Source organism: Harpia harpyja, chromosome 18 (assembly GCF_026419915.1).
Source record: "Harpia harpyja isolate bHarHar1 chromosome 18, bHarHar1 primary haplotype, whole genome shotgun sequence".
Classification (NCBI taxonomy): Eukaryota; Metazoa; Chordata; class Aves; order Accipitriformes; family Accipitridae; genus Harpia; species Harpia harpyja.
The window spans coordinates 25831424-25858261 of NC_068957.1; the positions used below are offsets into that span (position 1 = coordinate 25831424).

A 26838-nucleotide genomic window follows, 5' to 3' on the forward strand; every position below is an offset into this window, starting at 1 on the left:
TGCCCGCGCTGCCAGGCCAGGCAAGCTCCTGCACCCCACCGCTACCTGCTGCTCCATCGACCTCCCCGGGGGCTGATGCTGATGCAGCAGCACCAAGGGCTCCCCTCACCTGAGGTCAGCTCTGCAGATGTGGGTCACTTTGGAGCGGCCCATGGCGCTGGGCTCGATGAGGTACTGGGACGTCAGCACGATGGCTTTGACACCTCCCTCCGCCGGCAGCTTGTCGTGCTCCACTGAGATGGAGATGAGCAGGCAGGCTCCCCGCGGCAGGTCCGTGCACCAGCGCCTGCGGGACAGAGCGGCCCCGCTCAGCTCCCGTCCCTGCGTGCCCACTCGTGGGCAGCCCCTGCCCAGACCTCGGGGTCCGCGGTGGGAGCGGGGAGCTGTGGGAGCCCGTACAGCCTGGGGAGGAGCAGCCAGGCAGATGGGACCCACCAAACCAAGAGCAAACCCTCCCGCTCGAGTCTTTCCCTGCCCTCACCGGAGCACCACGCAGTCCCTGCGCGGGTGGGGTGCCATGCTGTCCGTGATGTAGTGGTAGACCTCCATGTTCTTGTCCAGGGCCTCCACCACTTTGCTCTGCAGCAGGTCCTCGTCCCAGAGGTGACGCTCCCGAAGCACCCGGTGCAGCACCATGGCAGGAGGAGCCTCGACATCCGTGGAGACCTTCCACAAGCGCAGAGGGTGCCCGTCCCCAACCTGACGGGCCGAGGTAAGGGTCAGGCAGGCTGTCCTGCTGGACCCCCACAGTGCTAACTCCCCCTCCCCGAGCGGCTCTACTGGTGGCTCCCACTGCCATGGAGCAGCACCATCACAGCTGCTGGCTAGAGAGGAGATGGGGTGGGCACAGGCAGCCAGCTCCTCTGCTAACAACATGGTGGGCTCTCTGCCAGGACTGCTGGGCACAAAGCACCCTCTGCCCCAGAGCTGTCCCATCTCTCAGCCCCCCACTCTGGCCAGGGAAGGGGTTGCTGATCTCTCCTGGCATAAGAGAACAAGCACCAAAGGGCTGCTAGCAGGTCAGCAGGTGCCTGTAGGACTTGTGGCTCCCAGCAGTCATCCCATACACACTTCCCTGTGTGACACCAAGTCCCCCTCCACACAGTGGCATTTACCTTTTTGCAGGAGAGCTCTGTGTTCAAGGGTCCTGGCGTGCTCAGCCACCCCTTGAATTTCTCCGATGACTCTTTGAGCAGGTTCTGGACACTCTGCTCAAAGTAGGAGTGTAAATCCTTGTTTTCCCCCTGACACAGTAAGTCAGTCAGGGGATGGGGATACGCATCTGCTGCCATATAGGAGCTGCTCAGCTGCAGCAAGATGTCGTGGGAGACCTACAAGCCAAGAGCATACAGATCTTCAGAAAGCCAGAGGGATCCTATGTGGACTTTGTGAGTCATCCTGGGCAGCTAGAAAACAGTAATTCCTCATCTCACCAAGGAGGGGGTAGAATGGACACAGCCTCCCTGGACATAGGTCCTGCAGCTTGTGACATGAGATGCAGCTGGGATTTGCTCCTGGGGCTGACTGACCAGTGGCAGCTGCCCTGCTGAAGGATGGGGTGCCCTTCTCTCACCCCACACTGATTCTGCAGGACCAGCACCCCGCCAGCAAGGTCGCATCTCCCGCTGGCAGCACCCTGGGAAGGCAACACTGGGCTGGACACGCTGCAGCCACCCACCTGGAAGAGCTTCTTGCAGTCGGTGATCATGTGGGAGAGCCCCTGCGTCGCAGCCATGTTCTCGTTGAGGTCCTTCTGGTCAGGCTTCCCCATGGTGCCCCTCTTATGTATCACCCTGCGGGGTAGCAGGCAGCGCTGGGACCAGGTGGGCATCCCACCCACCTCTAGCCCCCCCATTGCTCTGCTTTGCGTTGCAGAGTGGGGGACCCCCACATTGCAAAGCAGAGCAACGGGGGGGCCGTGTGAGAGCACATGCATTCCCGCTACGCCTTGCCCCAGTTCAGTGGCCTCCTCCCAGGATGGACAGGGATGGGGAGACAGGGGCTGCAGGAAGGCTGGGGAGGCCAGAGCTAGTCCGACCCTTACCTCGGCGAGGTGCTTTCCTTCTTGGACACGTTGAGGTGGAAGATGGAGGGGGCCAGGCACACGGCCAGGTTCCCGGCGGTCATCTGGTTCTCCTCCGCGGAGGCGATGTCGCTCAGGAAGTAGAGCAGGGTCTGCAGCACCTCCCGGTTCTCATCCGGCATGAGGATAACGGCCGCCTGCACCGCCTGCAGCCGCTGCTCCTTCGACACGACTGCGGGCACAGGGTGAAGCTGGTGGTCAGTGGGTCCATCCCCGTAGGCCACCACCCGTCTCCATCACCTCTGTCCAAATGAATGGAGAGATGTCTCCTCCCTGGGAGACCCCGACTTTCGTCCCCAACCCAGGGGCGAGCGGCCCCAGCCCAGGACTTACACTGGTAGATCTGCAGGAAGGTGTCCGTCAGCTTGCTGGTGAAGATAGGCTCTGGCAGGTCACGGAAATACTGCTTCAGCAGGTCAGCCACATCATACGCTGACTGCCCGTCGTAGTTGACGTTGTCGGGGCTGGTTTCATTCATGTGCCGGAGCGCCTGAATCCGGGACTTCACCCCCGACTTTCGGAAAATGCCAACCTGCAAGGGAAGAGCGGGTCGGTGCTCAAGCGCAGAGCGGGCACTGACCTGGCAGGTGTCTGGGAGGACTCCCACAGGACAGGCAAGGAAGGCCCTTCCCCAAAGCCCTCACTCCCCTGCAACCCAGAGGAAAACCCTGAGTGAGGGACAGACAAGGAGACACCGGTGGGTATGGAGCTCCTACAGAACCCTCCTGCTTCACCACGGCCAAGCGCCACGAGAGGTGAACAAAAAGCACCCCTGCAAGCTCGGGCTTTTTTTCCCCAAATCACAGTGCTGCTGCACAGCGGCAGGTTCGCAGCTGCCCCAAAGCCACGGCCAGCGGTCGCAGCATCACCTGGTCCAGGCACTGGCTGCGGATGTAGCGCATTGCCTGCTGGATGCTCTGGGGCAGGGGCTGCCCCGTCCGCTTCACGTTGATGATGGGCGGCACCCCGAAGACCATCTTGTCCCTGTAGTCGGGGACTTTACTCCGCTTCATGAACTTGGGCACAGTCCTGTGGGGTGAGACAGACAGATGTCAGTGCAGCAGACGGCTCCCTTGGCACCACCTCGCAGAGGGGAGCAGGACACCAGGTAACACACACATACACGCACTTCTGCCATGTTTTAAATATAAGCAAGGCAGCTTTTGAGCAGGAACTGCAGCACCTTTTATTAAGCCAAAATTCTTTAATGCTTGGCTACAAAAGGAAACCACTGCTCTCTTCCTTTGCTGCAGTATTTTTAATGCTCCACAAATGCCTGTAGCCCTCCTGGATGCTGATGATGCTGGGGGAGCCCAGGCGTCAGCCCCCAGCTCACGCTTGCAAGGATGCCCACAGCCACGCAGAGCAAAACCAGCTTTTGTTTCAGCTTTTTCCCCTCCCTCTCCACCATCTTCATCCCAGGCTGCAGGACACGAGCTGGGAGGCAGTGCCCAGCACAGCACAGAGCTGCAGCCTGTGCCCACCACGGGGGCACTGTCCCAGATCCCCCTTCCCACCAGCTCACCATGTCCAGGCCTGCTTGTGGGGCACAGAGTACTTCTCCATGATGGCCGTGAGACGGAGCAGGGAGCACTTCTGGAGCAGGTTGAGCTGGGCAGAGGACTGGCGGTTGATCTCCAGGGAGGCAGAGTTCAGGCTGGGCCGGTGCGAGTTCTGGAAACTGTGCCAACGCAGCTTTCTGCAGGGAAAGGCTGGCGGTGAGAGCTGGCGATGCCAAGGAAGGGCCTTTCCCTGCTCCATGGCACCCACCGCTTTGGGGGAAGGTGCAGGCACCGCAGCAACCAGGCTGAGCCCAGCAATCCCAACACCAGCCCCAGTGCCATGAGTGCTGCTTCCTCACCCTGGGTGCTCACAAATCCACTGCAAGAGGGTGCCAGGGAGAGTGCGAGAGATGCTTTCTCTTGCCTCAAAGGACTGCTTCCCCCCACCAGGTTCCCCTGAAACAACCAGCATCGTCTCCACTTGCACTTCAGGCTCACTGCGCCTGCCCTACCACCCAAGGGCTGTGCTGGGCTACAGCCCTGCCAGGAGACCTGGGGAGAGCTCAGATGCTCAGGGTGACACACACCTGCAGGACCACCAGGCAGAGCAATGCCACAGCAAAGGGGACATCTCCAACACCCGCTTTCTCAAGAACAAAAGCACCCCGATGAGGTAGTGCTCTCTTGGGAGCCTGCTAAAACCCTTCCCAAGTCTGTGCTGCTCCAGGAAGGCTCCTGCCAGCTGCTCTGGTGCATCCCCAAGCCCAGAAGGGACATTCCCAGCTAACAAAAACCCCCACCCCTCTTTACCCCTCCACGCCTGCCTGCAGGCACATCACCCTCCAGCATCAGCCTAGCAGGAGCTAGAAAAGTCACAGAATTCAGCAACGGCTGGAGTTTTCTTAGGGAAAGCACAAGGGAGCACTAGCACACTGGAAGCAAGTGCCTCCTTCATTTAGACCTGTTATTAGTAAATGAAAAACCATTTAATTACGGGTCTGTGCAGGCAGAGAGGTCGCAGCCTGTACACAACAAGCAGCAGGGCTGGCAGTGGTGGCTTGCAGCCGCCAGAGCGCACCACCGACCCGCGCTGCACCCCACCGCACCGCACCACGGTGCTGGTCCATCAGCATCTCCCTCCCTCCACCCCGCTTCTGCCACGAAGGACAGGGCCATCATCAACCCAGGGCTCGCAGGGCACCGGCCAGCACCCCTCCAGCAATGCCTCCGGTGCTGCTCCCCCTGAGCCATGGGCTGTGCACCCCTGCTGTGGAAGCACCCATGGGATGGGGGAACGGGCTGGCAGCGGTCCCCTGGCCAGCAGCACGCTGGCAGCTCCAGGACAGAGCCCTTCCCAGGCACGGTGGAGGGGAGGACGACGCAGCCCCAGCCCCAGCCCCAGCTTACCTGCAGGGCCTGGTGAGCGATGCTCCCACCCCCGAGTCCCGGCGCTCCCGCATCTCGGTCTCTTCGGCCTCGTTGAGGGAGTTGCCCGTGCTGTCAAAGTCGCTAGCAGAGGTGCCGACATCCGACATGGACCGCTCTTCAAAGTGCAGGTTGGAGGGCTCCCCTCCTGAGTCTGACTCCTCCGACTCCTCCTCGCCCCCCTCCTCCCCAGCCAGGTCGGGGGAGATGGCTTTATACCAGAGCTCCACCTTCTGCTGCAGCCCCCACATGTGCTGCAATATGTCGTCGAGGTTCTCGTAGGTCACCTCCCCGTCCTTGCAGAAATCCTCGCTGCTGCCGAACTCCGGCACGTTGTCGTACACGCTGACCCGGCTGCCCAGGGAGCTGCAGGAGCCCCGCCGGGGGCGGCAGGCGAAGCCCCGCGGGGAGGACGAGCCCTCCACGCTGCTGCTGCTGCCGCCCCCGCCGCCTCCCACCAGCCCGACGGGCGCGTTCCCCCGATTTCCAGTGGGTCAGGGAGCTGCTGCCCAAGGGACACAAGCTCTCGATGGAGAGGGATTTAGGGAAGGTGCCCGGCTTGTGGTCCCGGGGGATGTAGACCAAGCAGTCCCCCCGGCGCGCCTGCCGGTGCTGGCAGTCTCCAGCAGCCCAGTCGCCGCCGGCTGTGACGGCCGTTTCATAGTCCTCCAGGTAAACTCCGCTGCGTTTTGGGTTAGAGCTCACCTTGCTCCCACCTGAGCCTAGCAGGCGGTTAGTCCTGTACGATACCGAGAAGAAGTGTTTTTTGCCATGGAAAGAGGCGGATATCCCTCTTTTAGAGGAGTTGCCCTTGGTGGCTGCAAGGTCCCTGTTACTCTTCAGGGAGCCCCATCCTGGTGTGGCTGCGATGCTGCCGTGTGGGGTCACCTTCTCGTCTGGGCTGGCTTTCTCTTTGTCCTTCCTTCGGAGGGACTCGATCCTCTTCAGGAAGCTGCGAGACCGTCGCTTCTTTGGCTTCTCCTTGGAGCCCTCGCCGCGGCTCGAGGGCTGCTCTGGCAAGGAGCGCTCACTCAGGCTGCGGCTGGAGGCGGCGATGGTGGCGGTGGCGGCACGGATGGGGGACGGGGGGTCGGGCGGCGTGGCCCCGATGCCCAGCGTGCTGCCCGTGCTGTGCAGGGACGCGGCCTCTGGGTTGGTGCTGAGGTCCGTGAGGACGCTCTCATGGCTGGACGCCAGCCGCATGGTGGAGCTCAGGACCTCGGAGCCCTGGGAGAGGACGTCAACCGACCCCACCCGGGACCACCTCTTGCTGTCCCTCTGAAAAGCCCACCGGTCGCTGATGGCACACAGGTCTTCCTCCTCGGAGTCTTCATTCTGTGGGCAGTTGAAAACAGGGGACGATCAGTTGGTTGGAGCCACGGAGTGTCGGTGCGGCCCCTCACCCTGCTCCCCCCCAGGACAAGCACCCCAGAGGAGGGCACCCACCAGCACAGTCACAAGCAGGGAAGAAAGCGGCGTGCACACCCCCTTAAACCAGCTCCGATCCCCTTCAGCAACAGAGGGCTCCAGGAGCCACCAGGCATCACTTAGCCATGCCTGAGGGCCATACTGCACCGGGGGAGGGAAGGTGCTGCTTCCAGGCTACCTCTGGAAAGCTCACAGGCAGTCAGGACAATCCTGCGGAGCTTCCCCGCAAACCCCCGGGCACACACGGCAGCGCAGCGAGGGATGCAGGGCGGCATCCCTCCCCAAGCCAAGGTAAGGGCAGTCAGAACAAGCAGAGATACACGCAGTAATGATTTCCATATGCTAAACACCAAGCTGGCGTGCATTTTAAATGTATTATTAATTAATGGAAATATAAAAGTTTTTGTTATTAACATGCCAATATTAATTGTTGTTTGGGCCACACGGGCTGGTTCCACCCGTCCCTCTGGGGTCAGGCTTCCTCCCGGAGGCGTGCTGCCGGGGGGTCTCAGAGCCGGGCTCAGCGGAGACCCCGAGGGTGATGCTGCAGGTTGCAGGCACACAGCCCTGCGCAGACCACCATGGCTGTGCCAGCACGGGTGTTAACAACTCCTGCGTTTTGACTGCCGCTGCCAGAGCCTCGGAGAGGTGCGGGGGCCCAGGGCAAACACAGGCGCCTGCTAATTCAGCCAGGCACCTCTGGGGCCGTGTCTGTCCTGGGAGATGGTGAAACAAACGGACAGCAGTGCTGGGTGCTGCTGCGTGCCCTGGGGCAGTTCTGGAGCAGGCCAGTGTTATTACTGAACACAGAGCTGCTGCCCCAGCAGCGCGCACACATTCCCCCGCGCCCCTCAGCCCCTCGCCTGCCCTTGAATGCCCAGGACGTACCTGTTTACGCTGAAAGTGAACTTCCAGCTTCATGGAGGCACATGTGTTCAGGGTCATCAGCCTCCTGCAAGAAAATAAGAGAGGCTTTACCCCAGTCCTGGCCCCTGCTGAGGCGGCAGTGCTTAATTTTTCTTTTTTTTTTTCCCCGTTTCTGTCTCAGAGCCCTTGTTGTGCGCCGTCACCTGTCACCCAGCAGCTGTGGCTCCAGGGATCAGAAGGACACGTGGAGCCCGGCGCAGCTCCAATCCTGCTCCCAGGGGAGCACAGCCCCCCAGGCTGCACCCCTGCCCGCAGAGCTCTGCGGGCACCCCGCACCTCTGCCCCCCCGCCCAGGCACCCAGTCACACGAACCTTCGGCATCGCAGCCAAGGCGTGAAACCGCTCGAGCGGCACAAGCCCTCGGTCGTGCACCAGCGAGGATTTTGCAAGCGTAGCCATCGGAGCGGCACTCCGCTCCCTCCGCGCAGGCACCGGGACGTCCCGGCCGTGCCTAAATGCCTGCAGCCACCCCAGCACCCCACGTTTGCTCTCCCACCACCGCAGCATCAAAGGATGCTGGGGCCACGCGGCTGCTGGCCACCTCTCAGGCGGCGTTTGCCGGGCATCCCGGCTCCCTCCGTCTGCTGAGGGTTTGCCTTGGCCGTGAGCTGGCCCCACCGACGGCTGTGGGGGGCAGCCGTGCCCCCCACCCTGCTGCCTGCAGTCGAGCATCCCGGCCCCAAGGGCTGCCAGGGGCGTTTCTGCTATGTCCAAGGGCAAATGCCAGGGCTTGGGGAGACCTGTTCCCTCAAGCACAGCTGCCAGGGACCCTTGGAGCAGGGCTGGCCCCCAGCCGAGACCTTCACCTTTCTCTAGGCTACAGCTTCAAGCCCTGGGGTTTTTTCCTTTACACAAGTGAATGAATCTCCAGTTAATTCACTTTAATTAGCACCTTCATGAACGCAACTACAAGCACTTTTGTTCCAGCGTGCAAGTACCATGTCTGCACAGCCAAAAGACAAACCTCAGGGTCATATCACCAAAAATTTGACTAACACGCCTCTTGCAAACCCACTGAAATCCCCCGACCGAGACTGTGGTCCTGCAGCAGGATTAAATGCATGAAGTCTGACAGAGGGAGCAAGATGGGAGCACACATGTGCTAGGAGGGAAGAGAACACATCCAGGGGATTCATTTTCTTGGAAGAGCTGCATTTTCCAGTGTCCTTCTAGACCTTTTTGTTAGGCAAACACTGCACGGGGCCACCTCAGGGACCCCAGAGGCAGCTTGGTGGGGCCAGGAACATTCCTGCCCCGCATGGCCCACCCAGCCGCACTGGGCAGGGATGACCTGCCCTAGGTTATTAGAGCAAAACAATATCATAAGCTCCTGCAACCAGCCAGGCAACGACAAGAGGACCCAAAAGCTCAGACAGGGCAGGATGGTCAGAGCCCTCTCGTCACCTCCCACCTCACTGCCACTACTGGGAGGGAAAACCAGGAGCTCACCGGGCACCTGGGAAGCAGCACAGGGGATCCCCTCCTGCCCGGCACAGCAGCCTCTCTGTTGGGAAAACAAGTAACAGACCCTTTTCCCATCCCTCCTCTGTTCTGTTCAGCAGCAGCGTGCGTGGGAGGGACGGCGAGAGGCAGCGCTCGTTCCTCGGCGTGGAGTCAGCGCGGGGGCACGGGCGCGATGATGTGGCCCGACAGCCAAGGCAGGGCTGAGTCACCCGCAGCGCCAGGCGACACGCAGCCCGTCCGGACAGACAGACTGTCCAGAGGGACAGATACTGGGGCGGGGGGGTCCCTTCCTTTTGGGTGTTAGCTCTTGCTCACACCGGCAGCACTGGGAGAGTTCTTCTCCCCGAAACACAGGCTGCCTCCCCTGCAGCAACACACCCGGCAGCACCTCCCGGAGCTATTTTCAGCCCTGCTGCTACAAGGAGTAGCGTGTCCTGGTGGAAAATGTTCGGCAGGGCCACGTTGCCAGGCAGCGGGATGACTAACGTCACACGAAGCCAGCGAGCACTTGTGAACGCAGAGATCCTTGGTCAGAGCAGCCGACGGAGCGGTTGTTCCAGGGAAGAGGAGGGACCCACCAGCGCAGACTTCGCCTGCGCAAAGCAAATCACGGTGCAAACCGACAGCACCCAAACCCCTGCCGTGAGCACCCGCAGCTCCTAACGACCCGCACAAAGCGCTAATTCACAGCGTGCGACTTCTATGGACCCCTCACACTGCACCACACTGCTCAGCAAACCCCTCGCTGCGTGTTTTCTCTCTTTCGCAGGCAGCAAGTGCCTGACGACCGAGTGAAACTGTCCGTGGACACAATTTCATCCACGGGGACTTTGACCTGAATCTGCCTTACACCAACAACCAAGCAAGACCCCTTCACTCTGATGCAGAGACGTGGTTTCCAAACTCTGTTTTGTTCTCAGAGATGTTATGGAGCATCCTTGGAAAATAAAGCAACATAAAACGCACCCTGGGCAGACACAGCTCCCTCCCCTGGGGAGCACAGCTGGCGAGCAGCCACGCAGGGCAGCTGGCGGTGGAAGGGGAGAGCCTGGGCTGCGGGGACAGCAGAACTGGGTCTCCCTTTGCACCTCTGCTCAGTTTGACAGTTCAGCTCTGACTAATCCATTTCTAATCAAGCTCTACAGGCCAGAGGTACACAAGCGTGAAATTAAAATGCAGCCCGAAAGTCGCACAAAGAGGAGAATTGTTCCTGGGAAATGTTTCTGTTCTCCAGGAGCTCTGGATGTTCAAACCAAAACCGCTGTCATTTCCCTGGCACCACCCAACAGCCAGCAACGCTTTCCGACTCGAAAGACTAACGCATCCCAAACCCCTCACTGCGGAGGGAGCGACAGCGCCCGAGCGGGCTCTGAGCCGCAGCGGGGTGCGAGGCAGGCACCCCGCAGCACCCACCGCCCCATCGGCCCCAGGACCACAGGCAGCTGCCCTGAGCCCTAGCTCGGGGCACGTCCTCACGCTGGCTCTGCTGCCTGCAGCCATGGAGGGCTGCAAGGGAGCGTTACCTGCACAGGGATTTGAGGGAGTCCTGGTCCAGGAAGCTGTGGTCCTTCCTCACAGCGCCGATGTCGAGAGGGAACAACGAGTCTGGGGAGGAAAGCGAGAGGAAAATCAGCAGCGGTTTCCGAGCCAGCTGCTCTATCAGGCACAAGGGCCAGCAGTGAGCGTGGGAGGAGGGAGATGCTGCGAGGAGCAAGAGGAGGAGAGATGTCAAGGATGGAGAGGTGGGGAAGCAGGAGAGCAGCAGAGGGGAAAGGCGTGGGAGGCTTCTAGGCCATGAGTACGAGTCGGAAGAAGCCAGGATGGCTAGGGCATCGCATTGCCACCGGGAGCTGCCACCCGTGACAGCCATGGCTGCAGGAGGGGAACCTATGGAGAGGGACGGTCCTGCCGAGCCGGCTGGGAGGCAGCTCTCTGCAGGCAGGACTTGACCCAGGCTCCTGGCAGCGGTTCCTCCCGAGGCACCACTTTTTGCTCACAGCTCCAGGAGGCAGCCAGCAAAGGGCAAGAGCAAGACACAGAGCGGGCTGGCATGGAGGGTCAGGGGATGCCCTGGTGCCATGGCACTGAGCACAAGCCAAGTGCAGAGGTGGGAGGGATGAGTCGGGCAGAGGAGAAGGGTGGAAACAAGCCCCACTGGGCTGGGAGTGGGAGGGCTTGCAGCAGCCGAGATGCTGGGAGGGGATCAGTGTCGTGCAGCAGATACCCCTCGCTTCACCTCCTCCTCAGACAGCTTCCCCCTTGCAGGACAAACAACCCGGTCACCGCGCCGGGGACCTTGGTGTGCCCGGGACAGTTAAAGCCCATGGGAAAGGCTCCTGCTAGGCTGGGGTGCTGGGCTGGCTTTAGCACTCGGTGATGTGAGCCGATTCAGAAATAAACACCAGCCCTTCACGGTGCTTTCACACGCCCACACAGGTACCCTGCGCAGCTCTGCTCCCAGCTGAGCACATCTGGAGCCCAGGCTGCCGTCTGCATGCACTGCAGGGGGATAGGGACCCCTCGGCACCTCGTGGTGGTTTTTGGAGAGCGGCCACCTCCCTGCCACTGCCCAAGAGGCATCTTGGTGCCCCGTGGGGCAATACGTTACACATGGATTGATCACTCATCAATGACTCCCTTCTCCCACGGATCCCCCAGGGCCAAGAAAGCCTCTCAGGTCCCCAGGGGAGAGCTAGGAGCTGCTAAGAGGTCGCCCAGGGGCAAGAAAGCTGTACCGGTATGGTGGTACAGTAGATCTAGCATCTCATTCAATCCCTTCCACGCCTCAAAGGCCATGGGTCAGGTCTCCGCAGGCAGATACGCTCATGGCGTCAGGGCAGTAGCTGGAGGAACACCCCGAGGCGGTATACATCCAGGGTCTTTGGGCAGTGCTCTTTCCAGGTAAGTTAGGTGAGGGTGGTGAGGTGCCCAAGGGCCTCCATCCAGTTCCCTGCTCATCTCTGTGCACTTTAAGACAGCTCTGCTGGGATCAGGTATGTAGGACCTGGACCATTAACCACAAGTGTCTAAGCCCAGCTGTTAATGAAGCTATCGAGTGCAATTACAAAGGAGACACTGAGCCCTGCCAGCTGGGGAGAAAAACAGAATGAAACACTCAGAGGATGTGGAAAGTTTTGCTCAGAGAGCCTCAGAGAGGCTGGAAAAAGGGTCAGTTTATTCATAGACTCCAGCACCCAGCACCCGCTCCTCGCCGCCCCGGGGCTGTAAGCACTACTGGGGGCCAACACCTGGGGCTGGGTCTCCCCTGCAGGAATCCGGCCAGTCCTTGCACGTGGCCGTGCAAGGAGCCTGCCCCCTAAAATAGAAACCAGAGGCAAACAGGCAGCCTGTAAAGCCATCAGCCGGGGGGCAAGAGCGTGGCTCCCGCGCACGTGTTGCGGGGGGCAGTGGAAGCGCCCAGCCGAACAATAGCCATCGCTGCAGCCTGCCGGAGACCCGGCTTCCCGCTATTGTCCCGGCCAGCCGGGGCCGGCTGCAGCCACCGCTCTTCAGCACTGGCCCCCCCGGCAGGGACCAGCCGTCCTGCCACGGGTTTGAAGTAAACACAGCTGAGCCGGAGGCGAGACCCACCACCAGAGCCACCCTGCAAACCGCCCGTGGGTGCGTGGCAGGGGAGGTGGGAGCGGGTCCATCGGGGGGGGTCTGCCTATCCCCAGTGGCCCAGGAGCCATGCGGCACAAGGACCCGGTCTGCTCCGGGCACGGCTTGCTGCGTGCTCAGAAAGCGCAGACCTTGCTGCCAAATAGCGTATCGGGGCAGGGCAGGAGCTGCAGGACGTGTCAGCGGGGAGGGAGGGAGGAAACGCTCGCTCTCCGCGTTACCTACGTTGGCTGCCTCTGCACTCCCACCCACTGCAAACACTCACTGAGCTCCTAAAGAGCCGATGGCTCTCCAAAGCCTGCCTGCCCTTGGCCTGAGCAGCCGCCCCGGGGACTCCTCGCAGCCCTGCCTGAAGGGGAAAAGTTCAGGAATGCAGAAAAGTTAACAGCATGGCTGGGTCTCCGGCCACGGCCAAGTCTGAGGGCTTAAAGTTTTAACACATGATCATGTAATTAGTAAACAATCCTCTCCGTCCTCTTCCCAGAGCTTTGTGAGCTCTCCCTGCAGCCCCCCTTGGTATTTGGTTGAGATACAGGATACAAGACCACGTACAGAGCAGGGACTGGGATCAGCAGGAGGCGGCAGCTCTCACCTTCGTAAAGCTGGGCATACTGAGGGAATCCCGCCGCTCGCAGCCAGTCACAAGCTTTCTTGGCTTCGATTTCTGAAAAAAAGCAAAGAACCAGCCTGAGCATCCCAGCCGGCAGCGGCGATGCTCCCCGCAGCGGCAGCCCGCTCCCCGCCAGCTCCCACGGCACCCGAGCCCGTGTTTCACGTGCACAAAGCGGAGGAAAAGACCGGCTGCAGGAAGGGGAGCCGAGGAGCCCAGGGGTGTGCTGGCGGGCCGCGATGCCCGTGCACGGAGGGGGCTCTCTGCCCAAGGGAGCAGAAACTGCTCGGCTTTAGCCTCTCTGCTAGCACAAGGCAAAGAGGAGGAGGTAACACAGGAGCGATAAGGCCGCGAGACGCAATCTTAACCTCCTGATGAACCATTTCACTTCTGAACCCACCAAACCAAATACAGTACTTTGCCAGCCAAGAGAGGAAGATCTTTATTTTTAATAATTAGTTCAGAGCTCATCAAAGCTTACGGACGGTCACTTGTGCAAACATCCTCCAGAAAAGCCTGCCAAAGAAACCTTTCCTTCTCCTTCCTCCTTCCCACCACCCCGGATCACCACACCTCTTCTTTCAAGCTGGCGTTCATTCTGGCAGGCACCAAAACCCTGATGGTTTTCTACACCCCCCTGCCTGGCCAGTTCCCATCCCTCACACGTGGTTCAGCTATCGCCTGGATGAACCCATCCAACAACCAGCACTATTTTCCGGGAAATTTCTCAAATCTATAGAACTTGAGGAAAAACAGCCCAAAGCTCACACAGCCAAAGCAAGCTGCTGCCCAGTGTCAGCAGTCCATCGGTCTGCTGAGATTTATACTGCCGAGGGTGACAAACATTTGACCTCAAGTGTAGAAAATGCAACGGCAGTTTCAGGGTCTCGCCCGTCCCTCTGGAAGGCACCACCCAGCACAGACTGGACTGACGCCGAATCCACCCAGAGCAGATTGCAGTGAAACACTCCAATTTCATCACCATCCATCAACAGCCTCAGCCGAGAGCTCTGGCTGCATTTCCAATTACAAAGCTACAGCAGGGGGAAAAAAAAAAAAAAAAAAAAAAAAGCTCAAAACAAGCAGTTCAGTTAGGGATGGGCCCAAGCCAAAACCCTGGACCCAAATACTTCAGAAGTCTTGGGAAGAAGTTTTGGAATTAGCATCTGCATCTGGGTCCAAACCGTGCAGCTGTCCTTAACCGTGCCATGAACCCAGCCAAAATCTGGGGCTGACCCCTCCTGCCCTTGACAGAGCTCAAACCCAGTAACCCCAGCTGAGATCTCAGCCCTGGAGCTCGACTGGGTCAGCCCGGTCCCCACAGACTGCATTCCTCCCGTGCGCCCCGGCACCTCCGCGGGGGAAGGTGCCCCACGGCTGCGACTGTCCGGCCGGGAGGGGACCAAGACTCACGGTCCATGTGAGCGGTACTTGGTCGTGACAGCTCCGGAGAGCAGATCCCTCCCGCATCCGCAGGGCGGGCAGGGTCCGAGGATGGGCATTTCCCACAGCCCCCTGGCCAGTGGACCTGCCAGACCCCCCTCCTGCTCTGCTCCTCCGTCGCTGGCCATGGGGCCACGACGGCCAGAGGCTGCGGTTCAGGGTGCCCCCAGCCAAGAACAGAAACACCAACCTCCCGACCCGCTATTGCCCCACGACGTCCGGACCCCCCGCTACCCCCAGGGAGGGATGGCTCCGGCATCTCCCCCCAGAGAGGACAGCGGAGGGAAGGGCAGCCAGAAGCAGAGCCGCGTGCCGAGCTTACCCCTGACGGCGGAGGGGCTGAACTGGTAGAAGAGCATGGCCGGGGTGCCAATCGGCACCGCTCCGCCGGCCGGGGGACGTGCAGGAGCCGGGGGACACCCAGCGTGAGCGTGGCTGCGGCCACCCCGCCGGGCTGGGGAGCAGCCGGGGGCCAGGGCTGCAGCCTGCAGCAGGATGCTCCCGCGCAGGACTGAGCTCGGCCGCCCATCGCCCCGGTGGAAACGAGGAGTCAGAGCACGACATTTCCTTCCTCTTCGCAGCCTCCTCCCGGCCAGGGGCTGGCGGGGAGGTGGGGGAGAGGGCGAGCGTACCTCTCCTCGCCCCGTTTTGGAGCCAGGTCCCAGGCATCGCCTGCTGCGGCGAGTCCTGCAACCCTGCCCGGAGCCCCACGCAGCGGGGAGCAAGCCCCCCAAGGGCAGGGGGACTCTGCCCACCCCAGGCGTCAAAGCGTTGGCACGGAAAAGGTTTCCAAGTGTTCGTGTCCCGGACGGAGCCGGCAGCCAGCTTCCTCCCTTCCCACAGACATGCTTTCCCAGGGAAGCGCAGGAAAGGACGGGCAGGCGAACGCTCCTGCCGAACACATGAGCGGGTGGTGAACTGCCCGCGGGGGGCACGGCTGCGGCGGCAGCACCGGGGCCACGGCCGGACGGCGTGCATGGGGTCACCCATTGCAATGCGTGTCGCCCGCCCTCCCCACCACCTCCCCGGGAGCTTCACTGCCGGGTAAGGTGACGGGGGTCCCAAAGCCCGCACCGGAGAGCCGGCAGCACAAGCGCCTGCCTGCAGCCTCTGCTGGAAATCCAGTCCGAGCCCCTGGGGATGCTGCCTGGAGACACACCGCTGCCTCGAGCCGAGCAGAACAGCCACGAGCAGCAGCAATGCAGACGGGTTTCCAACAGGGCTGCATCTCCAGACATGCAAATTCTGTGACATCTAATAAAGGCTCGTCACACACTACACCCACCCCTCAGCAGGGCCAGGAAGAGGGTCTCGTTGCCTCCTCTGCTCAGCAAATGATTTTCACAAGCTTGTAGCAACTTAATATCTTTGCAATCTGTAGTTTAAATGTGGCGGAAATGATCCCATTCAAATTGTATTGCGGGAGGAGCAGGCAGGCAGACACTGGCAGACAGGCACATAAACATGCACAGAGCCCGTGCTTCCCTAAGAAACAAGAGGATAAATCTCACAAAGCTGTCCTCCCACCACACACCGAACCCAGCCTCAGAGGAGCCCAAACACACCCGGCACACGGGCACCCGCCGCCGCAGAGCCGGAGTCACACGTGCCAGCCACGCACCGGGGTGCTCGGCTCCCCCCCGGCACCTCACGGCTCCTCACCGAGGAACGAGCAGCAGATGAAGATGAGACACAAAAGATGGCACCGCTTCCACCTGGGGTCTGCGGCAGGGGAAGAGGGGCTGGCGGGTTCCCGGTATTTTCAGCTGGGTTTCCTAAGAAGACTTGCGCAAGCCTTCCCCGTCTACGTGTCTGCATCACCGCAGCCGTCGGTACCACCACCAACCTGCCGGCCACCTTCACCCACATCTGACAGAGGAGCGAAGACACACACACACACACAAAGCTGCTAACCAGGTTCACGAATGCAGACAGGGAAGGTAGATGAGCGGCCCCGTCACGTCTCCTGCTTCAGAGGAAGCTCTCCACGTGAGATGAGCCCTCAGTAAGCACATGGACAGCCCCATGCGGCAAAACCAGCACCAACACACTCGCTGGAAAATGCTCCCAGTGGTGCACAGCCCTTACGAGCCACCAGAGAATCCCTTCCAGTCAAAGCCTCTGCCCTTCTCTGGCAGCTGCTGAGGCTGGATGGCGTTTCCCAAGGAAAAGGCATCCACAGCCACTCTCCCCATCTCTCGTACCCAACAAGGGGCACATGCTGTGGCCCAAGTACCACCGTGGTCCATCAGAAACACCCTGAGTGGGTCCGGTGGGGGCAGCTCCACCAGCTTGGCTGCTGCAAAGTGATGCGGGGATGGAGGGGTGGGTGGGTGTCCCCCCACACAGACTGGGAACCCGGACCCCCCAGCACGCCAGGGCAAGGGGTGGAAAGCAAAAATGAAGAGAAGAGGCTCTCATTTTGCTAGTGAAAGTGGAAGAAAAGGATGAAAACCAACATGAAAATGGAAAAAAGGAACAAAATTCCCCCAGTCACCTTCCTGCACAGTCACTGCACCGTGGCACTTCCCTGGATGTAACCCGCCAGCAAGCGAGCACCGAGATCTGCGCCAGGTCCACAGTGGCTCCGACAGGAACGGCTCCTGGTCGTGGGATATTTGGAGCCTGACATCTCTCCCTCGAGTGCTTTTGGGGCTACAGCTACCCCACCCCTGACCTGGAAGAGGCACAGATGGGGAAAAGCCAGGGAGATGCAATAAGAGCTCTAAAACAAGCGAGCTGGAACACCGGAGGCAAACGTAATTACAGGCAGGAAAGCCACTTCCCAGAACCCCGGCTCTGCACTTTCGCTTTAAAAATCAAAAATAAAAAACGAGAAGTCACACCCCAGGATCCCAGCTTCTCACAGCAAGTTTCCAAATTCCCCATAAAAAGTCCCACACAGCCAATTAGTGTGTGAAGAGAAAACCACATCATAAAATTGCCCATACGTTACCTAATGGAAAGCCGTGAAACCAGCTGCCTGGCAGATGCGGGTGGGAGTCCCGAGCCTCCGGCTGTCACACTCCAGCGCTAGCAAGGGGAACACTCTTTTTTCTTTCCTTTTTGGTGTGTTTTCTTTCCATCCCGCCTTAAAATAAACTGTTGCCTACAACAGTGACTATGCAGAAGTGGAGCCCAGCTTCCCTTCCCAGTCCGCAAACAGAAGTACTTGCCTACTTTTTACAGAAATGACAGAAAATCCTGACACATCTCCCAAACCAGGGGTATGTGCCTTCACTGCTTGAAAAAGCAAGGAGCTGAAACAACAGTTTCCCATGGGAAATACGTATCCTACTGCTGCTGAAGGTGCTGGGGCCGGGGCATTGCCAGTGAAAGAAGAATTAACTCTGCCTGCAACACCCAGTGCTGTGCTCACAGAAATCAGTGTCACCTCTCTGAACAGGGCATCACTCAAACACATCCAAGGGCCAAATCCAGACCCCTCCGTGCTGACTGAAGGCAATTCTCCCCTTTCAGCGTGCTTAGACGAGGTGTCCAGAGTAAGCCCCCGCGCTGCCTCCCACGCTCTGCTGGGGCTGCACTCGCAGCTCATTGCGGGGCTCACTGCCCACGCCGACCTGGGCTTTCGGAGCAGGAGAGGCATGCTGAGTTTTACGCAGCCATGGGCATCCCCCGTCCATGCGCGGTTTGGCACTCAGCACCGATAAATACCAGTTATCTGCTTCCAGCCCGGCCAGTTCCCAGCACCATCCAGCAAACCGCAGAGATTTCAAAGCCCCCAGCATGGACAGGGCACACAGATAGGAATGAGAAACATGGCTGGACACTCTCCCAGATGCAGCGGGTTTCCATAATTAACCTTCATGCAGTAAATAGGTCTCACAAGTTTTGGGAACTGCTCCTCGCTACGTTGCCAACGAGGAATTGTTCAAATGCCTCCACCACCTCCAGCCCCAAAATGCCCTGTCTGCTCCCAAGGGCATCGCTCCCCTGGGGACGGCAGCGTGCAGGGGGGTGATGGCACGGCAGGGCCACCGGTGGGTACCAGAGCCCACCACCATCCTGTTCATGTCCCAGACAGCCGCTGCATGGTCTAAGATGAACATGGGGAAAATTCGAGGGTAAAAACGATCCTAGAGGTAGCACAGAAGTTGCTGTCTGGTATCTGCGTGGGTGTCGGTACCGGAGCACCAGCTGGTACAACCTGGGCAAGAAGCTCTCTGGCCACCTCCCTGCCCCGTGGCGAGGAGACGGCAGCCGCTGGGTTTCTGGATCACCTCGTGCACCACCCTCAAACGTCACCCCAAGCTCCTCTGCTCCCAGCTGCCCTCCAGCCGCCGGCTGGGTGCCATCCCTTCCTTCCCCATCGCCCCTGGGCAGTACCCGGCTTCGGCAGATGCTCACAGCCATCCTGCCCAGCGCCCTGGGCCCCGGCTGGCAGCAAGGCTGGAAACCGCAGCTGGGCAGCAGCTCCTCGGTTAGGACAGCGGAGAGGAAGGAAGGGCCCTGGGACGCCGGACAAACCACTGCTCTATTGTCAAAGCAAAGTTTCCAGGTAACAAAACAGGCTCCGCTCCGCGGGTGCCCCCCAGCCCGGGGCAGAGGTGGCTCCGTGCAGGGTTTGCCCAGAGCCTGCCCCAGGCAGCTCTGCAGCAGCCACCCCAGCAGCGCTCCCCCCACCTTATCTCTGCCCCGCTCACATCTCGGCTCAGCTCCAGGGTTGCATGTAAACACGGTTATCAACTGGATGTGACAGCTTTGGTTTCCTCTCCTGCAAACGAGCCTAACCGTAGTCTCATGCCTGTTTTATTCTGTTCTAAAGAAAGTTAAAACATAGCCCTTTGCACCCAAAGCGAGTATAACCTTGTGCTCTGCAGTGCAGAAACATGACTGTAAGACCACGGCCATGAGGAAGTCCAGGGCAATGCTAGAGCTTGGCTCTGCACCATGCCCAGCCAAAAAAACAGCTTCTCCCCCTGCAGGCTGGCACCTGAGACAAGAGCTGCGTCCGATCTGCACGGGGAACACCACCGCTTCCACAAACATTACTTCGAGCAATTTAAATTTAAAGGTTTGCAGCCTTTGCTGTCTTTAAAAAGACTGCAAGATAGCACTGACGTAGCCACATCAGCCCCAAACGAACGAGGCTTCATCATACCTTTGCAAAATGCAAACACGTTTGTTACCTTTTTACTTTAGAAAGGGGAGAAAACTTCTCCTCTCCTTCAGTATTCACTCCTCTGGGGCAACAAAGCCTAACAGCCACCTCTAGAGAAGCCAATGTTCATCTTCTGCAGCAGCAAAGGGTCTCTTCCTCTCTTGGGGTGCTATTTTAGACCCAACAAGGCAGGGATGAACAACCAACATCCATGCTCAAGAGGCATGGGGTGCACCAGCTGCTGGAGGGAAGAAACCAGCTGGGCTGGACACGCTGTCCGCTGGACGTGGCTGCAGGACGCGGTGGGGTGGCAGAGACGGACCGAGCCAGGGTTCCCCCAGCACCGCCACGACAGCTTTCCTTTGCAAGGCAGCGCTGCTCCCTGCCCCTCGCTCGTGGGCAGGAGGAAGGAGGACGCGGCCAGTCCCCTGGAGCTGGTGGCGGCTCCTCTCCATGGTTTTAGGTCACACGCAGCATGGCAGACTGGACAAAGACAGATCTGTGTGCAAGCCAGGTGAGGCATTCACTACGGGGGTGGCCCACAGGCATTTCCACTCCTCAGAGTCTTGCAGCACCTTTGGCCACCTCAGGACACCTCCTCCTGGCCCTCGGCTTCAGACTGTCCCTGAGAGCGCGAGTGCTGCGGTAGCTCAGGGGTTAAACGTCCTGCATTTGAGTGCTGCAGCTGCAGAGCAGATGTCTGGTGGGAACAAGGGGATGGAAAGGGCACCAATAGGAACAGAAACAAAGGGCCAGGAAGGTGAAGACCCTGATCCGTCCTCCTTGCCTCCTCCACCTGCATTTTTGCAGCTGCTCTGACCCCACAGGAACAACAGACAGGACAGGAACCCGTCCCCTCCTGCACCCCGGGGAGCGCAGCAGCAAGCCCCCCCTTGCACGGGAGGAGGGAGCCCAGCAGGAACCTCTGTTTCCATGTCTGAAGAAGGCAATGGCAAAGCAAGCTCAGGGGAGAGAGAGCCTCCGGCTCCAGCCCACCCTGTGCACCACCCCGAGAAGGTCCATCAGCGCCAGCACGGCTGACGGCTCACCTCTGCCCGGATCTAGACTTGGCTTGAAAGCTTACTGTCTTCTCTTGGGCACCCGCTACATTATTCCTTTCCTGGGTTTCAGGCTGTTATTCACTCTGCTGAGCTGCCTGTATCTATACAAGTGCACATCCGTGTGCAGGGGACAGGGAGAAGCTTCCCAGTGAAAATAAGAATTAGAAAGAAGGTGCTTGCATGGCTGAAGCACCCAGAGGGAACAAGTGATGCTGGTAAGAGTGACCGCACTGCAGCAGCAGCGTCTGTCTGCAGGTCACTACCCTTTACCAAGCAAAGAGCACCAAGACACCCCAGTGCAACCCCAAATAGCTGAAAGGAAAAGATGGCACCCATCTGTGGAATGAAAAGGTAGAGCTTTGCAGGTCCACCTGTGTTCTCCCTTCCACATATTCATGCTCCAACAGCCCCGTGCCTGCAGCCAGCAAGCAACCGCTCACAGGGAAAGGGCAGCCTGCCCCATCCAAACGCAATTACTGTGTACACAAAGAGCATTGGATGTATGTTGGCATACATATACGCATTTCTACTGTTCAGGTGGCTGTGGTGGCTGAGTGCTCTCATTTCTGCTATTGGAAACCCAGAAGAGAAGCAAGATGAAAACAGCTGCTCAGATGCTGAAGAAAATTAATACGTCTTCCCATCCTGTATCCCACCCTTTCTAAAACTGCACTGTTGTTTTCCTGTTGATCATCCCGTGGATCTCACACGCACTTTGTTTGGACTAACGGACGCCGTCCCTCCGAGGGCAGCCAGCGGTGCCAGAGCTCCCCACCTGACCGCTTTGGTAGTGCCGGGGCACGGCATCCATCAGCCGCTGTAGGTACTGGCCGAAACTGCACCTCCCTGATGAGGAGGGATCGCATCATGCATTTCTTTAGGTGGACAGCAATGAGAGTCCATTTTTCAGCTGCTTGGCAGAGCGTTAGACCCAGCACCGACAAAATGACGCACCCATAGCCTACCCTCGCCTCTAGCACGCTCTGAGGTCGAAGTCCAGAGAGCTGCATCCCGCTGCTGCTTTCACCACGGCACTTATACCGCATGGAGTGCGAGACCCAACACAAGCCATCACCAAAGGCCAAGGAAGGTCAAGGCAAAGGAAAACGACAGTAGTTTTGCTAAAAAGCCAGAATCAGCAGCAGCTCCCGCCTTTGCAGAGTGCTCTCAGCTCCCTAACGCAGCATCTGCAGCTGATGCACATTCACATCTCCAGTCAATGCAACCTGCTGCAGTTTCTCTCCTGCACTACTTGCTTAGGAGAGATCCTCAACTCCTACTTTTAAATCCAGGCGTTAAAAAATAATTACTTGCTTAATACGTGAGGGAATTCCCTCCTACTTCTATGCATTTATTTAGAATAAACACTAGTGTGTGTTACCAGAGGAATCCCATGGAGCAGCATTCCCCCGTGGTCTTTCTGCAGCTTTGTCGTACAGAATTACAAACCCATCCAGTTCCCAGCTGAGGAATGCACAGGCTCCTATGGCCTTTGGTGGGAGTTCTGCAAGCCCCTGGGGATGGTGAGGCCAGAGCGAGAGCTGTCACACCCGGTCCGGTGGCCGCCCGAGCCAATGGCCAGGCATTGCCACAGCCCCAGTACAGAAATGCATCCTCGCAGGAAGAAATGGGCACTAATTTCTCAGCAGAGGCACAAAGGGTTGCTTTAGGGTTCTTTTCTTCCCTTTTTAAAGGCTGCAATACAAAAATTAGCCAGAATCAAGTGTCTCTCCAGCTCTGTACAATAATCTGCCTCCTTTTTCTGCCTTACCAATCCCCTACTGCAGACTCCAAAGCCTGAGTCCGAAGCCATCCCCGCTCCTGCCGCAGCGTGCCCTCGACCAGCAGCCCGCTGGCTTTTGCTGTGGCCAGACTCCATCTATCAAGTGGTCCCCACATCTGCTGCTGCGGCTGGTCCACGGGGAGCTGCGCGAGCAAAGGCGCTCGGCGCTTCTGCACAGACGCCTGCACACGCTAATTGCTAAACTTCTGAAAATCCCGTCCCACATCAGAAAGATCTCTGCAAAATTCAGGTTTTTAACACCACGAAGTCCTGCATGTGCAGATGACCACAATACCATCCCTCAGCCTGCAAACAGCACGCTTGAGGTTCAGTTACAGAATGGCCCTGCCGGTCTGCACGGCAGTCTCCTCCCCGACAGGGACATCTCCCTGCAGTCCTTCCAGAGAAAACTACAAATCGAGGTGTAAAATAAAAAAAAAAAAAAACCACACCCCCAAAACCTAAGTTTCAAAAAGCAGCCAAGTAACATTTCTCATGTGAATGCAGGTCTGTGTACGCCAGGGCAGGACTTTCACCCTGCCCGCAGGATCTCTCCCATCTGGAGCTTTAAGGGCTCGGTAAGAAGCCACAGCCCCTTTTGCTGCACCCAGCACCCACCAGCATCGCCCGGGCATCGCTCACGGCGCAGCTGCCAGCGGCTCCTGGGGGGGCACTTCCCTCCCCACCCCGCAGCTCGCCCTTCGCAGTCCTGAAGCCCTCTCCCCCCTCCCCATCCCCTCCCTTCCTCTCGCTTAAAACTGCTTTTAAGTAAATCGGCGTCAGCAGGCGATGCCACATCCCGTGGCATGGCTGGCACTGCCGCCACCACCGCGGTCCCGGCCAACGCCGGCTGCCGCCCCGGCCACCTTCGCTGCCTGGCAGGAGGCGGGGGTCAGGCTCACAGAAAGGGATTTTGGCTTGGGCTCAGGAAACAACCGAAGGTTAGGAGGAGCCGGCATGCCGCGTGGCCACCGCGCTTTCACCAGCTTGGTTGACTCTGTGAGAACTAAGCCCAAATATTAAAAAGGCTGCAGATCTATTGCACCTACTGCATCTTAGGCAGGGAGCAGAGTGGTTGAAAGAAAAGCCACACACAGTGTGGCTGAAACCAGCCTGTGCTTTGTCGGATCCATTTCCCCTCTCCTTCCTATCACGCACAGCCGCACCCTCAATACTGGTGCCTTATTTCATCAGGGGTTCAGGGCTCACAACGCACCTAACCGCAGCCCCTCTCCACGCAGGCACACTCCCGTCAGGGCAGAAGGTACAGACCATTTCAAGGGGGGCAAAAAAAAAAAAAAAAAGAAAAAAAAAAAGGTAAAGGAAAATCTGGTCTGTTTTTCAAGCAAAGGAAAAGAAAAAAGCTTAACAATAAAACAAATTACACCTCCTAACCCTGCCCTCACTCTGCTGCATAAAAGCCAAAGCAAACTGACTTGCTGCAAAGGAAACACTGTTTTCAAGAAATCTCTCAGAAGAAAAAAGGTAATTTTACAGACTTTCCCGTCTCCCCCCCCCAAAACCGTGTTTGCTGGCTGAAACCTCCTAATACAAATACAAAGCTGGGACACGAGCAGACTCACCATGGCAGAAGCTGTTAATCCTGGCTTTGTTCATTGGAAACCGTGGATTAAATGCAGAAAAAAATATCAGCATGACCACTGGCCTCCTTGATCCCCCACCTCAGCCACCCCAGGACCATCCACTGGAGGCGAAAGCACTCCTGGCCAAAGACCTTCCCGCGGGCAGTCAACTGGAGATCTCCGATTTTTCCATGCAGGCCGACGGTACCGAGCTAATAAAATCTGCCCTCATTGACCCTGCCTGCCCAGGCAGCCGTCTAATTTCTCGTTAGAAGCGAACAGGACATCCCCGGCCGTGCAAAGGGCTGAACTGTTCAAACAGCGGGGGTGGGAGCAGGCGGGGAGCGCGCGAGAAAGCCCGAGCGAGAGCGCACATGCACGCAGGCACGCTGCTTAACTGTTTCCAGCTCTCCGTAAGCCCTGCCCGAGCGGCGGGACGGGCTCGCTGCCCCCAGAGCAGCCGTTCCTGTGGCCGGGCGCGTTCCACGAAATGCACCGGAGCAGGGACACCGAGGTGGCCTGTCCTGGCCGTGGCTGGGCACGGAATGCCCGTTCCAGCCAGGTGGGTTGCAGCTTTCAGTTGCAACCCGAAAAATTAGGTACCGAGATAATGCTCAAGCGTGACGCTTCCCGCAGGGCTGCATTTTGCTGACACCAGGCTCTGGGAGCGGGACTGACCGACACTGCCCTGCCATAAGCCGGGAGGGAGGAGAGCGATGGAGACCACCAAAACCCCGTTTCCCACCCCATCAGACATCGACTCATCAAACCACTGACCGTAAACCTCTGCTGAGGACTTCTCTCGGTCGGCTGTTTGCAAAGCGCGGGAGCTGCCAGCCACTCGCAGCCAGGCAGGGCAGTGCGTGTGAATGCAGCCTTTCCCATGTGCCGGAGACGGGAGGGCTGGGAAAGCTGAAAGCAAAGACTGATCCATCATAAATTTCCCAGTCTCTCAAGATACCGAAGAGGACTAAAAGCTTTGGAAGAAGATGGTTCAGAGATGAGAACAGGAGCACCTGCTATCCAAGATATCTAGACTTAATTGCCTAATTTTCTACAGATTCACGGTCTGCACTCAAGCCATCAGTGCTTCGCCTTGCCCTGGGAGCGCTTCTTCCCTCCGTGCAGGCAGGAAGGACTCGCCTAACTTTTTCAGGCAGACCAAAGCTGAGGGAAACAGTGCAGTCCAAGGGAGAAGCTCTGGTTGACATGGGATTAGTCTCCGTAATGAAAAGCACATTCTCTGCAACTGCACTTCCCCAAGTCAGTGCTTTTGGCATAAATAGTTTACAGAACGAGCTGTGAGATCCCCTCGGTGAGCAGGACCTGGCAGGGGAGATCCTAGGTCCAAAGCGCAGAAGGGGACAGTTGAGAGGAGCAGGCTGGTAAATACATCTGTGAGCAAACCTTGGAAAGGAGCGGGATGAAAACACCCGCACACGTGACAGCGAGGGCGTCCAGCTGACAACAGCGATCGCCTTGCAGATGGGGAGGCGTCTCAGTGGCCATCCAAGTTACCAGCGGCCATGTGTAAAATTTCCACCAACACGGGAGGAGTCAAAAGCCGCTTCCAAATGTGATCTCACATCCCAGCGATGCAGGGAAGGACCGGGCCTCAGAGACAGCAGGACTGCTGCCCTTCAGCTGCTTTAACGGAGGGTGCCTTGGCTGCTGCCCGGTCCAGCTCACAACACGCACTCCGCTAAAGCTGCTCAGGGATCCCACAAAGCTATTTTGACATAGCAGGTTAATGAAATCCCTGAACCGAGAGGTTTTGATCCTCTTGGGACTGAAAGCAAGCACTCCCCTTGGAAAGAGAATATTGCTAATAGCCAGCAGCGGACTTAGCCACCCGATAACCAGCAATAACCATATTTTACAGTGAAAAAGAGCTTTCTGCGCACACATGACAGCAGACACCAAACCCAGCTGACGCTGCAGGTGCACGCTGGAGATGCGGGATGGTGGTGGCCAAGGTCGGCTCTCCGCGGGGGACACGTGCCACCCACACTCACGCCAGCACTGGGACCGGGTCCCAGCCGGGGCGAGGCGTGCAGGGAGGCACAGGTGGGTGCCACACGCGCGTCCTGCCCGCTGCAACGCCCTCCCCCTTGACAAGGGGATTTGGGTCCAGTTCTCCTCAGGAAAAGCCTCTTCCACCACTATCCCTGGCCGGTCCTTCCCGTCATTAATGCTACCGTGGCGCCACAGAAGGAAACCAGACCGTAATTTCCAGCTGCAGCAAAAGAGCAGCAGCTGCCTCCCGGGTCTCTAGTCAGCCAACATCTGTAGGTGGGAGAGAAGGGAGGAGAGAGCCTTTGCTGGCTCCAGAGCGATGGGAGAGGCAGCCAGGCGTCCCCTCGTCCGGAGCAAACTGAAACGCCGCCCAGGAGAGGAGGCTGAGAGGGTCCCTGCACCTACAGCTCCTTCTGGAGCACAGAGAAGGTCCCAGTGCCACTGTCCCCTTCACCCGTGGGAGAAAGGGGGAGCTGGCACAGCCTATCCAAGGGGCTCCCTGCGTGTCCTGGGGAGCTGCTGCCTGGAGAAGCGAGGGAAGGGGGCCCCAGCGCCGGGAGAGAATACCTGGCATGGGGACCTGCAGGTTGGCTTGTTAGCTCATGCTTCTCCTTCTCCAGTTGGTCTTCTCCTGGTCTCTCTGAAGTCTGGCTGTAGGGTGACCAAAGGAGGGCTGACATGTTTACCAGACATATCCTGATGCAGCTGGTAACAAGCTGGATTAATTCAAGTCAAACTCCACTAGGGTCACACTGTGGGCTTCAACACCA

The 26838-nt window shown here is 58.8% G+C and overlaps 1 protein-coding gene across 1 annotated transcript in view; it reads right to left on the reverse strand.

Moving 5' to 3' along the window:
• STARD8 (StAR related lipid transfer domain containing 8) overlaps positions 1-26838 on the reverse strand; it is a 79539-nt gene that overhangs the window by 2502 nt on the left and 50199 nt on the right. The window contains 13 exon segments of the mRNA XM_052813345.1: positions 110-286; positions 482-699; positions 1116-1331; positions 1679-1793; positions 2045-2255; positions 2417-2615; positions 2953-3112; positions 3609-3782; positions 4993-5495; positions 5497-6345; positions 7327-7390; positions 10353-10434; positions 13043-13114. Coding sequence (XP_052669305.1) covers positions 110-286; positions 482-699; positions 1116-1331; positions 1679-1793; positions 2045-2255; positions 2417-2615; positions 2953-3112; positions 3609-3782; positions 4993-5495; positions 5497-6345; positions 7327-7390; positions 10353-10434; positions 13043-13114 — 3040 coding nt within the window.